This window comes from Numida meleagris, chromosome 2, assembly GCF_002078875.1.
Source record: "Numida meleagris isolate 19003 breed g44 Domestic line chromosome 2, NumMel1.0, whole genome shotgun sequence".
Taxonomy (NCBI): Eukaryota; Metazoa; Chordata; class Aves; order Galliformes; family Numididae; genus Numida; species Numida meleagris.
Genome location: NC_034410.1, coordinates 8,160,577 through 8,177,054, shown reverse-complemented (window position 1 = coordinate 8,177,054; position 16,478 = coordinate 8,160,577). Strand labels below are relative to the sequence as shown.

Genomic DNA, 16,478 nt, shown 5'->3' with positions numbered 1-16,478 from the left:
CACAACTGAAATCCATCATGAAATCCAAACTGCTCTTGACCTATCTTAACTAGGTTTCATGCTTAATTCCAGACGCTGTTTCTAAACCTGGTTTCCCTTGAACCTGCATTGAATTCTTCTACCAACGAGGCATTGTACTTATTTTGCACATTTTACGTTAGACCAACTTTTTGGTGATCTGATGGACTAAAGGCATGTTGGCAGAGGGATAAAGTTGTAGATATTGGTGAATCTCTTTTTGCAATTTAGATGTGTGGAAAAGGAACCCGGTTCCTGAGCTCCAACACTCATCTGCAATGCTTGCTCTTATTCATCTCTGTGTTTTCTGCATGATCATGTGGTCACATTCATTATCTCTGTTTAAGACCAGATGGATTATTTACTTTTGGATAATCTTTTTTTCTTGTTTTATTGTCAGGCCTCTCTAAAATCTCATATATTAATCCAGTGCCCAGTATTTTTGTGCAAGTGCTGTTAGACGCTCAGCAATCAAACTCCTACTTACTGCTGTCACATTGCCCAAATCTGAACAGAGTTCATGGTCAGTTCATTGTCTTCACTTTCCCAAAGTGGGCAAAGCTTTTTAATTAATAATTGGTTATGTTTTATCTAAGCTTATCTTGTTTAGCTCTGATGAGCAGAGCCAGGCCTAGTACCCTATGAGACTGAAGGAGGACTAGGTTCCATCTTCTCACTATTGACTATTTTTTCGAAGATTATTTTTGGTAAGATGAGGAAGAAGAGCAAGTATTGTTCTTCAGTACCATCTCACTTGGGCCACTAGAGCTGCTGATTAGACATAGCATTTTCTGTACATGTTTCTGTTCATTTGAGTTTTAGTGTTAACCAGAGACAGACTTGCTTACTGGAAGTTTTTCTTTCAAAGAAGCAGTCTTTGAGCTGGAGGTAGCCCACACTCCTGCATGTGGGTTATTTTCAAACGTTTTTCAAATCAACTTGGAGTCGTAAAAATAATAACGCTAAAAAGGTGTCTTACTGTGGCATTTCTGATGACGTAAGGCCACTTCCAGGCATCAGACTTCCCTCCAGTCTACTTCTCCAGCTCCTTATATCCTTACCATAGCTCCTGTCAGCCAGCAAGCCTCAAGTTAGTTCCAACTTCCCTCGTTTACCTTTTTTGTTGAAAACTTTCTAGCCTGCAGCAGCTGTGTTGTCAGTCACCTCATTGATCTGTTTTGCTACAGGGCTTCCTAATCTGTCTGGATTCCCTGTGTTTGCAGCTCAAGCAGAGATTTCATCTCTGCCTGCATGTCATCTCTTAGACTGTTCTGGAAATTTTCCAGCCACTACTTAATTAATTTTGAAAAGCCTCCAGCTGATTTAGGCCTTCTTTTAATTTTGTCTGGTCTTGTTTTCATCTCTTTTTACCAATTACTATTTCTGAGAAATACCTCATTCATTGATTCTATGTTGGTTCAGTGGGAATTCCACCTCACAATTCCCTTTCTTGAAGACTGGATGCCTCTTCTCACGTGGTTTTAATCCATTTTTACCTGAGTGGTTAAACAATTTGCCAGGTCTGTGTGTTGTTTTCTTCTCAGCTGGAAAGAGAATTCATCATCAGGACAGGGTTTTGCTTTGATACAGTTCCTTTTTATTTACAAAGGAAGTACAGAGTTTTATTTCTTTGAACAGAAATGAGCAGAGACTGAATCAAATAACAGGTAATAAATTCTTTTTTTCCAAACCTCATTCACCCAGTGTTTTGCTCCCAACCTTTCTTTCAGCTTTTCTTCTACCAGGATCACAGGGCTCGTTTGTCGGCTGTGCTGGTGGTTTCTTTATTCCTTTTACATGTTTTTGCATCTTATCTTGATTAATCATCTTGCCTTTATTAATGCCTCTCTCTCTGTATTAAGCATATCAGTTTCTAGAAAAACTCGTGGGTCCATATGCTTCATGTTTCATTTGTTTTTGATGATAACTTCAGTAATTTTATTTATCAAGCTCCTTAAAAGAGTTTTCTTGTTTCTTGCATTTATCTTGAATGAGAGGTGATGATTTTGTCCAGCAGCTTCAGTGAGATTTCACTCAGCTCTTTCACATAGCACTATTAAAATTCAACATCTCTTTGAACATAATTCAAAAGAAAGAGGATGTAGAACATTTCTGATCTATAACAAGTTTTCGCAGCAGGAGTTCCATGTTGTGAATAATTCTGGAGGCATAAAATTTTACTATTTTCCGTATGTGCTGGGTTATAATTCCATGAAGTATTTGACATGAAGTACATGCCTTAACTTTTAAAGTATTCTAAGACCAGGGACAATATGCAAGAAACTATCCTAGGAGTTAGGATATTTAGAGCAGACTGAAAAAAAATAATGTTCTTAATTACACCCGTTCTTTAAATTGCATGTCTGCTGAAGTTCATTGCCTCCAAATAGAGACTTCTGTAGGAGACAATAATCTTTTCTACTCTGGAAAATACAGTCTTATTGTCCTTTTAGAATTGCTAGTGTCCCACATTGTGCCTTGCTGTCATAAATCTGCCAACATCTGCCCTTCCCCTTTTGAGGGAGAAGCGCACTTTCACTTCTTTTTAATTTTATTTTACCATAGTAGGTGAAATAGAGAGAGGGATGCGGCAGTCCCTGCCAAGCGGCCTTCTGTATGCCTCTTCATTTCCTTGGAAATGAAACATAAGTATTTGTTGTCGTTCTGTGATTTCCTGTATCCATGACCAACTTAATCAGCAAAGTATATGAACACCATATACCTCTATGAAAGGAATAGAGAAATATGGCTTTCCTCATTTTACAGAGAAACAATAAGGCTAAAAGCACCTACAGCAGTAAGGCATGAGATTAATTAAAGTAAACTCTTGTAGTTTGGACCAGAACATTCCCAATCTTTTACCTGAAAAGGCATGTAGCTCAGGCTGGATAGTTGATGGCAATGATGGTATCACACATGAACAGCCCTGAGTCCATCACAGGACCAGGACAGAATGACAGGTGCTGACCCTTTGAGGTTAGGATATTCTTCCAGGATGAAAAAAGAACTTTCACCTACATGTTCTGAATCAAACCCATGCTTTTCATTGCTATATCTTTCCTCTACTATTCACCAGTACGTGAAATATTCTTGAAATTGAGACTACACTTCACCCTTCTTTTTAAAGACAAGCATCTACTACTGGCTGGAACAGAGGTTTATGCTGCTGTGATTGATTGGTGCATACAGCTGCTCCTTTGATTATTTTCTGTTTTTGTTGTGTGACTATTAAATGTAAAGTGCAGAAAGAGTCCCAGTACCAAAGCCCTGATCTGAGCCCATGGAGTTCAAATGCTATTTGCTTTTCATTGCCCCCAATCTGCATATCTTAATCTAAAATTATTTTTATAAAATATTCTCTATCCATGTTCAGGAGTATATTGCCAGACAGTTCAAAATTTGACTGTCATTTTCCTCCCTGATCATACCAGCATGTTAAGAACAAAATCCTTGAATTGCAGTCTTGAAGACATGATAAATCTATGTGTGTCTTTTTTGCCACTACTTGCTTTTCTCTTTCAGTTTTGCAGTACAGAAAAAAAAAAAAAAAAAAAAAAAAAAAAGAAAAGAAAATAGTGTCAGTTGATTGTTTTCCATGCAAAAAGGATTAGTCATCAGGATCTCCAAGGGAAAATCCCCATGGACAGAAGTCCATGTGTCTGTAGCTTAATGAGTCTCCTTGCAAAATCTGTGTTCCAAGCCTGTGGTTTGAGTAAGCATAACTACAGAAAACCCTCTCCTGTTCTAATTGCTGGTTTACGTGCTCCCAGTTCAGCATGTTTTTTGAGTGTTGATATTAATTTAGAGACTAAATTATTTTTCTGTGTGTTGTTCTTCTGTGCAGAACGTGGTGCTTTCAAGCAGTTTCAACTCCAAAGTTTTATTTTCCTTGCCTGGGAAGGGACTTACTGCATGTCTAATCAGTTTTCACCTTCAGAAAGAAGAGCAGATGAAAAGACACAGAGCAATTCAATGTGTAAAATATGCATATTTTAATTTAATAAAAGAAAAACAGCAAGGGAGAGAGAGGCACAGAACAGTAGCCCCTAGAGCTCTAGTAACTTATGAACTACGTGAAATAAAATGCAGCATTAGGAATTCTGTAAGCATTCAGTACAGGAGTGTGCGTTTACCATGCTCACTTCTAATTACGGCTTAGGTCAGAGAAGGTGCTTAGAAGTGGTCCTTTTTAAAATTCTGTCCCTTTAATTTGTACATTCCATCTCTCAAATACTAAAGTGGAAAGTTAATTTCTGGCTGTTTTGGTGGGACTGTCCCTCTTTAGTGTGGTTTTGTCAGCACTGCATTACTAAATAAAGTATTTAAATATTTATTTACTCCTAAGGCTTGAGTTATCAATCTCCTGTGAAGAATGAGAGTAGTTCATGTTTCTAGGGCGCAGCAGAAGTTACTGCTACGCGTGCAGCCATGTTGAGTTTGCCCTCCTCAGTGGTTTCCAAAGAAGTGTTGCTGCAACAGTAGGAGTGTAGCACATTGCCAGCTTGATTGCCATGTACTTATATAGGATCCTCACTAAAATTGTCACTGCTGCAAGTTGGCCACTCTGGCCAGGCTGAAGAAACCTCTGGGGCATAGATCCTGAATTCTATTGCAGCATGGAGTACTGTCTTCATGTGGCATATGGAGCAATTTGCATTCACTTCATGTTTTAAAATGGCTTTTAAACTCAATTTTTAATTAAACATAGATTATTGGTAGTTGATTTTTAAGACCGCAGATTTACCTGTATAAATGTTTGTACCATGTTTGGCATGCCTTTGGATTTGTAAATGGATGCTCTGACTTTGTCAGATTTGACCCTTGTTCATATCAAAAGGATGTCACTTTCAACCAAAATGTTTTGCAGAAAGTTTGATTTTGAATGGCATGCAACCAAAATCCTGAAACCACCAAATATTTTTTCAGTCAAAAGCCCTCTCCTTTTTCTTTCAAACCTGTTTAAAAAATTGGGTCTTGGTTTTAAAATATTCCAGAAGATACCTTTTTCCAGCTGTTTCCATTCAACACATTTCCTATTTCAAGTGGGGAACCTGAAAGAAATCACAGTGGAGATGTGCATAGGATGTATATAATCTATTTGTGTAAGGTTTAATACCTTACTTTGTTGTTGTTTTAGGAATTGTTTTTATCCATGTTAATTTTTGATCATCATTAGAAATTATTTGGTTTTTGTTTGTTTGCTTGCTTATCCAAACAGCTGCAGTTACCAACTATTCGGGGAGGTAAAAGATTGATTCTGGAGATCTCTTTCCAAATGCAAGTGGTGTGGTTAAAATGTTATTTTTAATTAACAGAATAGGTTTAGTTGATTATCCCAGTTATTTTCTACTTTTAAATCATCACATTGTAGAACCTTTTCCACTAGTCCCTGTCAAAAGAACAGTGTCTGAATGGAACACGCATCTTGTCATTTCCCCATCACTAAAATAAAGAAGAAAATGGCTAAAGAGAGGATTTGGTTTGGATCTATCACTATAAATCGAAGCTTCAAAGTGATCAAATTTCTGAAAAAAAAAATAAGGGGAATTCATATTAACTATCTAATTTACAAGCTAGTGAAGAACAAAATTTTAAAATATACTTACTAGCTTTCAAAAGCCGGTGTTTTATTAGATCTGTGGTAGTTGTAGCAGTGATTCTCCTATTTGTAACTTATTTGAAAAAGCAGTTCTGTGCTCCTTTGCAAGTAATTTATACTAAACTTAATTCCTCCCAATGCAGAAGTCCTTTGTATGGGACTGGCACACTAGATAGCCACAGCGTGGGTTCTCTATACGTGGTGGGTTTCATCAACAGGGAATCCTGCAGATGTCAAATGCACTCACTGTTCATCTTTGGGCTGCAGGCTTCAGCCTTTAACTTGCAATAAAAGGAAAGGGATGGCATTTTTCTTGTCTGAGAAATGTTTTGGGAATGATGCATAGAGCAGAACCTCATTAAAGATACTTTACATAGCATGTAGGCTGAAGGTAGACGTCATCCAGAATTATTCAGTCTTTCCTTTTCAGCAGTGTTTGTATTAAAACTGTGGTGAGCTCCTCTGCATAACTCAGACTTTATCACTTCCATTCAGAAGTCTCTATTAACGTTTCTTCTTCTCCTCCAAGTATTGCTGTACATTACAAACATGAAACTACCTGTGCTAAATGATCTAACATTTGGTTCTATATGGTTCTTTGCCTAACAGTAGTTAACCATAGAGTCTGACTTTATTTTGTGAGGCTCTACACAGATATCTAAAAAGAAAAGCCTCTGCTCTGAGAACCTAACATTCTCTTTATTCTTATATTGCATGCAGTGGCTTCTTTTATATTATGCAAGCATACAAGGTTCAGAACTTTGTGAATTATTATGAATTTGCAATGGAACATCCTTCCTTCTCTGAATCCAGTTGCAATGTCCCTTAGGTAACCAGAGGCACTTCCCAGAGCTGTTCAGGCACTGTACAGCCCAAGGCTATGCTACCTGCCCATCACTGCAGACAGTCACAAGGGCCACTTTCTAGCACATGGCCATATCTGCACCCTGTAAAGCACAGCTAAGTGCTGGGAGCTGGGAGCTGTTCCTGAATCCATCACTGAGTTGCAGATGGGGCGATGGACTCGTGTGAAGCTCTGTGAACTGCCTTTTACTCATCGTTCTTCTGCTTGATTTGGAAAGTAATCCAGATAACAGCCTGATGCTCTAATATTTAAGTTACCAAGGAGAAAAAAAGAGCAGTAGTGCTCAAGTCACAGCCTGTGAGTCTTGCTGAATATACCATCTCAATGGTAAGCACAGGAGATGCACTGACAATTGCTTGAAATGGGGATGTTGCCGCTAGACTGCGTTACCTTCTTGATTTAGTAGATTTGACTTTGACATTTTCGCTCTATGACCGAAAAGAAATATTATCCTCCAGAGTAACTTTCAAATTGTTTGTTTAAATTAACTTTCATTTGGATTTATGCTTAATGAAATCTTCAGAGATACAGACAGCCCCTGTCTAATGAAATGCTGTGCCTTTGAACCAATGAACAGGGCTGCCAAACTGTAAGGATTCCTCTCTAAACGAGTGGGCTTTTATAATGTTACACTTGGGTGGCACAAGCAGAGTGCTCGATGATTAGTTTATGGTCTAGATCATTGTATTTTTATTACACTCATAAAAACTGTGTTTCTCCTCATTTTCGTAATGGCTTCAATGAGCTTCTATACCTTCTAGAGGCACATTAAATCGTTATGTGATGAAAGTACTGATTTAGTGGGGCTAGTTTTAAAGTAAGATACATGTTTTGAATTCTGATCGTAGTCTGATTGCTGACTCAAAAAAGGTAAAACTATGACAGAATGAATGAAATCTGTATCGTCTTCCTTACATACAGAGAAGGTTGCCAGCTGTGGCCCCAAAGAAATGCAGAGACAAAAGAAGATATAAATGATAAATCCACATCAATCTATAAAATAAGTTATCCATCACTCTAAAGTATTTTGCAGTTCTTGCAGCATTGTCAGTTTTTAGCAGGAGAGTGGGTGGATGGATTATGGATATTTTGATTTTTAAAATCTTTTCAAGGGGGAGAAAAAGAGAAGTAAGATTATTTTTGTTCCTTGTATTCAACTGCAATTTTTTTTCTGTGGTTCTGTCCAAAATTATAAATACGCCTGTTCTGTGCAAACCCTAGATCAATTTCTGTAAATAATTCTAAGCTGTTTTTAAAAGTTGTTTTAATTATGTTACAAAATGCGGAAAAAATAAGCAAGAAAAAATGTTATTTGTTTCTATATATTCAAGCTATTCTTAAAAGAGAAGACAACATCATTATCCATGAATAGGAAACCTTTTTATTTGATATGTAATTAAAAAAAAATAATCCTTGAATTGAACGTATCATCTCATCTTTGCACAGTTTAGACAAAAGCCTTTTTTGTTTAAAAATTTACATGTCAATACAGTTGCTTATAAATATTTCTGTGAAATAAACATAACCCTTCACAAAAAGAGCCGTTTACTCTTCATTCAGCAATTTTATATGCGAGCAAAAAGACAATGAAAGTTGTATGCAAATATAACATCAATGTACAGCGTAATAATAACAGTTTTTAGTGATTATGCTTCTTGGTATTAATTCGTAGGAGCCTTTTTGTTCAGCCATGGGCTGTGTTTGGAACAGAGATGAGCCAGACCAGAGCATCTCAGCTTGTTCTGCTGTTTGTGTGAGGCAGCCGCAAATCCTTCAGCTGAGATTCCTGTGCTCTGCTCTGTGGCTAGTCTGAATTATTGAGAGATCATGCTGATGGTGAAGGTACAGCTCCCCTTCATTCCTGCTGTACCTGTGCTCTGAGAGGGCACAGTCTGCAGCATAGGTTGGGCTTCCCTTTTACTGCCAAATGAAAAAAAAGAGGAGGGGAAGAAAAGGGTTAGGAAAAGAGAGAGAAAATGAAAGAAAAAGATATTTAAAAAAAAAGGAAAGAAGGAAGGAGCAGAAAGAGAAACAGAAGGATAAAGGAAGGAAGAAGAAAGTATTGCTCATTTGCAGTAATTCTTTTCTAATTGTGTGAAAGGATGATTTCTCCATCTGAAGTGTTTCTGGAAGAAGCGGTTTGGTCAGTTTATTTTTTTCCCTTGCCTTTTGCTTATTTCCTTACTGAGATGCAACTTTAATGCCGCTTGTGCCTCTTTCAGCAATGCGGCAGTTCTGTAGCTTTGACTGTGTGGGAAACTAAAAAGCATCAGGGATGAGGATGCAGAGGTTTCAGCAAATGCGACTTTAGCAGGTCAACGGCGTATCTGTGCTCCTTGGGTATTCAATATCAAACACCAAGGAGCTGTGTGTTTTGCAAGCATTGTTCAGTGTTTCCTTTGTGGATCCAAAAGTTTGATAGAAATGCAGTTGAACGCGGTACCAAGAACAAGGAGAGATTTTACAGAAGACATGAATTGAAATCACTGGAAATTCTTTAATATTTCATGGATGCCTGCAAAATATGGTGCCAGTTTATTCAGGGATTTGAAAGCAGCTGCAGAGTAAAAGTGTCTAATGAAAATGAAATAAATTTCCTGTGAATGGAATAAATTTTGATTGTGTGTCTGAGTGCAGTAATTATACATGTCACGCAGTAATTAGGCAGTCACAGTGTGGCTATGGTGTCTTTCTTTGTCTGCAGATGGTCTGGGAGAACGGCTGTGTCGTTATTGTCATGCTGACACCCCTCACAGAAAGCGGAGTCAAGCAGTGCTACCACTACTGGCCCGACGAAGGGTCAAACCTCTACCACATCTACGAGGTACCCAAACAAAGCACTGCGCGTAAGCGGGACAGGAAGAATATGGCTTCATTTCATACGGGGCAAAATGCTCTTTCGTTTGGTCTAACCTGTACATCTTAAGTAGCCCAGTGTGTCTTTGAGTAGTGGTAGATTTGCCAGAAATTTGGGTGGTTTTAATTGCCTGGTGGCTTGCAACCAGTTACATAATGAACTGAGGGTTGCAGGGAAACAAGGACAATGATTTTGTCTTTAAAACAGTCTTGCCAGTGGCTGATATATGAAAGTGTGTATTTATATTTTATAGGAATAATAGTATTTTTAGAACTACTGAATTTTGCCGTAGGAAAGCCATACGTATATGTTAGTAGGAAAGCTTACATATAGCTTTCGTAATTAATGCCATCTATTTTTACCGCGTGCCTCAGTCACAACAATAAATATACGTTTTTCTTTTCTGCTATACATAGCTAGCCCAAAATACTGTGTCATCAGTTTTGTTGCAGTGTAGCCTTGACAATGGCTGTCATGTTTTTCCAGCTGTCTGGCTGAGCACAGGAAGAAAATAACACCATCCTGCCAAATACTAATAGGAAAATATCAAGAAATATTGCCATTTAAACTAACATGTGAAAAAACTTCCTTCCTGAAAAGATCAACTCTGAAAATAAGTTCCATTTTTATGCTTATTTTTCCACTTAGGTGAAAATTTGACTTTTAACTTCTCACATGAATTCTACTGTGAGATTTCTAAGACTACTCCGAGTGGCCTGAGCAATGCATTGTGGGCATTCTGTGTGCACAGCATCTGGCAGTCTGATGTATTTTTAGGCAGTGCTTTTTGCATTCATAGAACAGTGTCAGGTTTCAATTCCGTGTTTTTTCCTTTTGCATTAAAACTATCAGCATTTTTTTAATGTTTCCAATGAGATAGCAGAGACAGCTAACCCCTTCCTGACAACAACACATTGCTAAAGAAAAAGTTACTTTCACAGCAGTGTTCAATTTGCTAATAAAACTTCATGCAATTCCCTCATCCAAGACATCCTACACCTGCAATTCTGAAATTGTGGCTTGCAACTGGAATTCCTGATCTCCATTTGTTCTCTGGGGTGTAGGTAAACCTTGTCTCTGAGCACATCTGGTGCGAGGATTTCCTGGTGAGGAGCTTCTACCTGAAGAACCTGCAGACAAATGAGACCCGCACGGTGACACAGTTCCATTTCCTCAGCTGGAACGATCAGAGAGTTCCTGCTTCCACAAGATCGCTTCTGGATTTCCGCAGGTAAAGCACAGAGTATGGAAGTTTATTTAAGGAAGTTCAAATCTGAGGAACTAAAACTGGCTGTAATTCTAATAATTTTGTTTTGAAAGGGCGTCCTCAGCCTGTGATGCTGCAATGATAAATTAACATAAAAATCTGCAGTAGATTGATTTTTGCTGTTGCCTCACAAATAGATACACTCAGTTCCCATTTAGAGATTGCTACCTTCTTCCCTTTGTACAGCTCTTCAGTGCTTCTGTACTTCTTTGTTTTCAAAGTACTTAGCTGTCTGGAACTTCCAGACCTTCTGTGTGGCTCCCCTATGATCCTTATTGCAGGTATCTCACAAATAAACTACATTGTACGAGCAGACTTAAAGAAAAATCACACTGGAGTCACATGGCAATAATGGCATTGGCATGGTAGTGTTTGCTTGTGAAGCCTCTAGACTTTCTCTGGTTGGAGAAAAGGGGAAATTAGAGAAAGCAGTTGAAAATGTTGACAAAGCATGCCCTCCAGAATTTTAAAGAAAGTCACTGTGGCTTTAAAATACAAACAGACAAAGGCAAAAACTGTGAAAACTCTTGTCACCTTCCCTTGTGTCTGCTGTGTCTATCTGAATTTTAATTTGAAAATTAAAGCCATGCATGATAAATATTGGAGAGAAATAATCTTCAGTTGATTGCAAACCATGCCCAGCACACCATGTGTAGGCGTTAGCATGTACCCACTAATCCACTGCAGTGCGCTCATAACTAATGAAAACAATCTCCGGGAGGTTTTGTGAGTTGGTTCTCAATCCACGTGTGGCCTCTGGGATTGCCCATTTTCCTCTCTGTGCTACAGTATTATCCACAAGCCCCTAAAGTGATTATACAGGGCTCAGGGCCCAAAAGGTCCGATCTTGTTTCTTTCAGTCAGTGCTTGGAGCTCTGATGCAGAGATGCGCTTCTGAGGTGCTAAGCTGGTTTATGGCCAAGCGGGAGCTGGTTGCACAGTTGGCACAATTTTGCCCTTAAAAATTTAGGGCCAAATGCCACCATTTGTCCACCAATAGTCTTGTATGTATTGCAAGCATTCTCAAGGCAGAGCCATCTCACACACTGCAAGTCAAGTGACGGAGTACAGCAGTCACTGAGAGCTGGGGCTAGGTAAGAACATAAGGACGTGCTCCAGTCACACCGCAAGAGCCATTGTGGAAGAAGGAAGCACAGTCATAGGATGGAGTTGAAACTGTAACTGAATTTTTCCAAGGTATTCTTCTCTGGGTTCAAATACAGATTTTAATATGATTTTTGTAAGTTGATTTTCCTTTGCTTGTGGTACTGTAGAAGTTGACTGTAGTGAATTTTTATAATAAAAATGCTAAATGGGTTTTGCTAAGCTGTGCAAGGCTGCAGCACTGATTCAACACAGTGTCTGATTCTGCTCTTTTTGAAGTTAGTGGGAAATTTAGTATCAGTTGACCATCAGTCAGCCTGTACTGCCAGAACATCTGAAGCTTGGAGCACCTCATCTCCTTTTTGGGCCAGTAAGACTCGAGGTCCATCTGTGAACTGCAGAGTTAGGTGTCACAATTTGCATCACCAAGAAAGTGCTGCTTGGAGACACTATGTAAGAATTAAATGGCCATGTTGAAGACGTGTTGAGCAATACTTTGAAAATCAAACTTATAACTAGGTGAGAGAAGTAGCTGAGCTGCTATTCTTTCCATTTAAAGGAAGTATGGGAATGAACCTGTTAAGATTTAATTGAATTCTGAGTGTTCATTTAATATGTATTCACAGTCCAGCGTAGGATACTGTAATCATTTGCAATGTGCAAATTTTGTACAATGAACTCATAATACTGAATGCATAGTAAAATTCCTTCTGAAAAGGAATTTTGGCATGCACAATGGCTGGTCTACGAATCTCAGTTTTCTTGGTCATCTGATGTTGCTGGTTTTTAAGGACAAAAAAGGGAATGTATTTGGCATTCATTTATACAATACATGTTTTACACCTGAAGCTTCCTATTTAAAGTACAAGCTCTGCTGGATTACATCAGCTGAGTCACAAAGCCCCTGGAATAGATGTCTGACAGCACTGCCATACTCACAGTAAGGTGGTGCTAGGAAGGGGCTGCTCTCATTTCTTTTGATCTATGTCTATGTGCATTCAGTGTGTTTGTATATATATATGGATATGTGTGTATATTTATATATTCACATACATATATGAAATTTAAGCATATACATAACCAACCCTCTATTTTTTATAATTCATCACCAAGAAAAATTGGATTCCCAAAATTACCTTGCCCAGAGTCTGTGGAAATATGGAGCTTACAATCTTTATTCAAGTAAATTTTGCAAGTCTCTTTGAAAACTGAAAGCTTACATTTCTCTTGCTATGTATCAGTGTTTTAGAATCTAGCAGACACATTAAACCTTGGGAAATAATCTATCATACTTTCGTAATGCAGGTATAAATTGCCAAAAAGAGATTACTTTATATATCTCAAAAATCTGTACAAAAGACAGTCCCTGAGAGGTGAGGCTACTGCAGAAACCACTGGTCAGTTTTAAATGCTTCTGGAGTCCTAATTTCATTTTGAACAATAGACCAATCATTATTGCTCTGGACTAGCTTGTTAGTCATGCACTGATATGTGTAATTAAATATTTCTTGAGCCCAGAGGGAGCACATTTACACTATAAAGAGGGACTGCTAAGCTAAAAGATAATTAGCATCACATGTGAGGGCTTTGCTTAAACTATATATCTATTATGCTATCACTTCTTGCTGTGTGCAATGGCATTTACTAACACTGCTCACTTTAAAAATGGACAAATTCTTATTTTGCCAGCTAATTAGCGGTTGCCAGTGTCATTTTTGTGATGTTGCAGCTAGTAATATGAGCCCAGTTGCATAGTCACAAAAGTGATCATTGGAAACTGTGACTCTGCTGCAGGGACAATGTGGGAAACCCCTTTTCTGAGCCTCTAACGACCTCTGACCTTTGCTTGCTGATGGTTTGCATGATGATTTCTTTTTCACTCAATGAGCCAAGGGTTGGTTTGTATTACTAATCATTCTTTCTAAGTTACTTCTTCCTGTATATATATATATATATGTAATATATATTTTCTTCAGCATTCAAGAACTTTGCTTATCGATGAATTTTCAGCTTACTCTCATTAGCCAGAACTAAGAATGAAATGAGATGTTGCTGCAGTTCTAAGTATTTTCTCACACTATATACAGAGAAAGCTATGAACCAGCTGGATTGAAACCCTTTGTTTTAATGTGTTTTCTGAAATGTGTGATAATGAAAATGTTTGAAACCCTTCAATAAAACTGATAAACATAAGGTGTCTTTCCCTAACGTGCATGTCTGATTGTCTGATTTTCTGATAGGTTTAGTTCAATTTGTCATTGAAAGTGTATTAGGACTGTGGTAGGTGGCTAGTCACAACATGCAAGTATCATATTAGTGGTGCCAAGGAACAAAGGAACCACACAAGCAGAAAAATAAATGGTAAATACCCCTCTAGTTCTTAGCTTTTATGTAATTTACTAAATGCAGAAATGACTCTTTACTAGTGCACGTGATGGGGGGAGGATAAGCAGCTGCTGTGGGGAATGCAGACTCATTGTATCAGATGATGCTAGAGACATTTCAAAAATAGTTTACTGTACAATGTAAAAAATAAAAACAAGACTTTTTTATTGCGTGTAGGTTGCTCCAAAATTAATGTCTCCTAATTATTTCCTTGGAAACTGCAACAGATACAAACAGCACAATAACACTACTTGATAGAGCAAATTCTCAGCTGCAAAACACTGTTTTTTCAACACAGTCAACATCATTTCACCAGTGACGAACAAGAGCACCTGCATGCCGTGCTTGTAAAAATCTGCATGGCCGTCTGGAACGTGGCTTGTCTTTCATGTTGCTGTCACCACTGCTAAAACGCACCACTCACCGCCTCATTGTGCTGACATCCACTGTTTGATCTCCATAAATGTTCAGCAAGCATCGATGAATGTCAATGGGTACTGTATTTTCTGCATGGAGGAATTCACTTCCACACCTTTGCTTTATGTGCACTTCCATGTCAGACAACATTTTGTCAGGCTGCCCTTCTGCTGCCGCCTGTCACACAGCAACAAAATGAAATGGCATATTGGTGGGAAGGTTCAACCTCAACCACCACTCCACCAACATCCACCTCTGATGTCGAAGGCCAACATAATAAAATAGGTGGCATTACTTTTGGAGCAGCCCTCGTACAAAAGGAGCTGATCCTCAGATATGACTGTCAAGAATCAAGTGACTTGTTCATGCTAAAACTCCACTGCAGCTTAAGTCATTGCAATTATAGAAGAGTTTTGCTTGATAGTGCCTGTGAATGTTTGTGTTCATGAACATATATATGTCCTATATAATTTCCAAGCTCAGGTGCTTCTTGATGGCTTGCCACTTATTTTATAGAAAGTTTTTCACTGCATTTATTACTTGCATGCGAGGAATATAAAAACATACAGAATGGCTCTGTGAGTATGAATTTACATAAAAGAACAAAAGAAAAAGGATTGTGAAAAATCCTGAATTCTAATGATTAAAAGGAATCATTACAAGAACTTAATATTATCACATTTGATTAGAATCTTAAATAGTAAAAAGCAGAATGTGAAATTCCAGCTCCTTGCACCATCATCAGCATGTCCATAGCCTGCTTGGATTTAATTCCAGGTATCCAGACTCCTTGTCAGATTTAGGAGTTTAGGCATCTTCGGGCTATACTGTAAGCAATGTTATATGCATGCTTTCACAGCACAGATGATAGCGAATAGATGAAAAGCCAAGAACTAAATGATTCAGGAGGTTAGTTATGCTTTAAAATTCATAATAACATTGTAGCAGTTGCCAGATTCCAGCAGCTCACTTCTTCAGTTCAGCATTTAGGATCTGCTGCAACACTTGCACTAAGCTGGACACTATCAGAGTGGCCGGGCATGCCTCAAAAGCTGTCCTATGATGTGGCTTTTTAGGAGACCTTCTAGCTCTAGTAAATTCAAGCATCTTGTCAGAGTGCAAGGTTTTGATTTCCTGAGGAAGTGTTTTACTGTTTAATCCTTTATTCAGCTTGCCTTGTTAACATATGTGTGCATATTTGATGAGCTTTGGATGTGTAACATACTTTATATGCAAAATATGTTCTGGAGCAGAAGAGAAGATTTGTAAGATAATTTAAATAGATTGAAACCAATGTTGCAAACTCTTTTCTTAGACTAGGTGCCTTTGTTGATCTTATATAGCTGTACATTTGTTGTTTTGCTTCAAATAGATTCTCTCGCCATTGAGGGTCTTCAGCTAGAATGCTGGAGAAAGTAATCATATAAATATTAAATGTTTAAGACCTTTGCACTAGACCCAAAGCAGTAAAGCTTACAGATTGTTTGAGTTATTTTTACAACAAATAGATTACATTTTATATTTTTGTCAGAAGCTTTTCAGAAGGTTTACTATTTGCTATTTGGAAAGAAATGGTTTTACAAATCAGCACACATTATATAAAGTATACTGGAATAGTTATTTTTAATTTTTGATTCAATTTGATGCCCCTCAATCTGTCTTTGAGCAAGCTCATGAACTCAAAGTTGGCTTTAAAAGCAAGGCATCTCATGGTACTCTTTTTGGAGCTCACATTTGAGACGCTGGAGAAAGGAGATAATTTCATTTGCCTAGCCAGGAGTGGTAAGGGGATGTTATCTGGGATCTCTACAACAGCCAAGCAGAAGCAAACTTTTAAACAAGATTACGTATGTAACAACTGCTTTTTATGTCAGGAAATTGTGAATTAGACAGTTTCTTAAGGACTGTAATATTTGCTTTTTCTTATTGCTTGTTTTTGATGTTTGGCTGAAGAAGCAGTGTGTAA

At 38.0% G+C, this 16,478-nt stretch overlaps 1 protein-coding gene across 2 annotated transcripts in view; it reads left to right on the top strand.

Moving 5' to 3' along the window:
* Window positions 1-16,478, top strand: part of PTPRN2 (protein tyrosine phosphatase, receptor type N2) — a 636,306-nt gene that overhangs the window by 592,766 nt on the left and 27,062 nt on the right. For both annotated transcript variants that reach the window (XR_002435341.1, XM_021387625.1), the window contains exons 18-19: window positions 9,187-9,306; window positions 10,404-10,570. Coding sequence is in view for 1 of the 2 variants with exons in the window: in XM_021387625.1 (XP_021243300.1) it covers window positions 9,187-9,306; window positions 10,404-10,570 (287 nt within the window). In the remaining variant the exon portion in view is untranslated. The remainder of the gene's footprint in view (window positions 1-9,186; window positions 9,307-10,403; window positions 10,571-16,478) is intronic.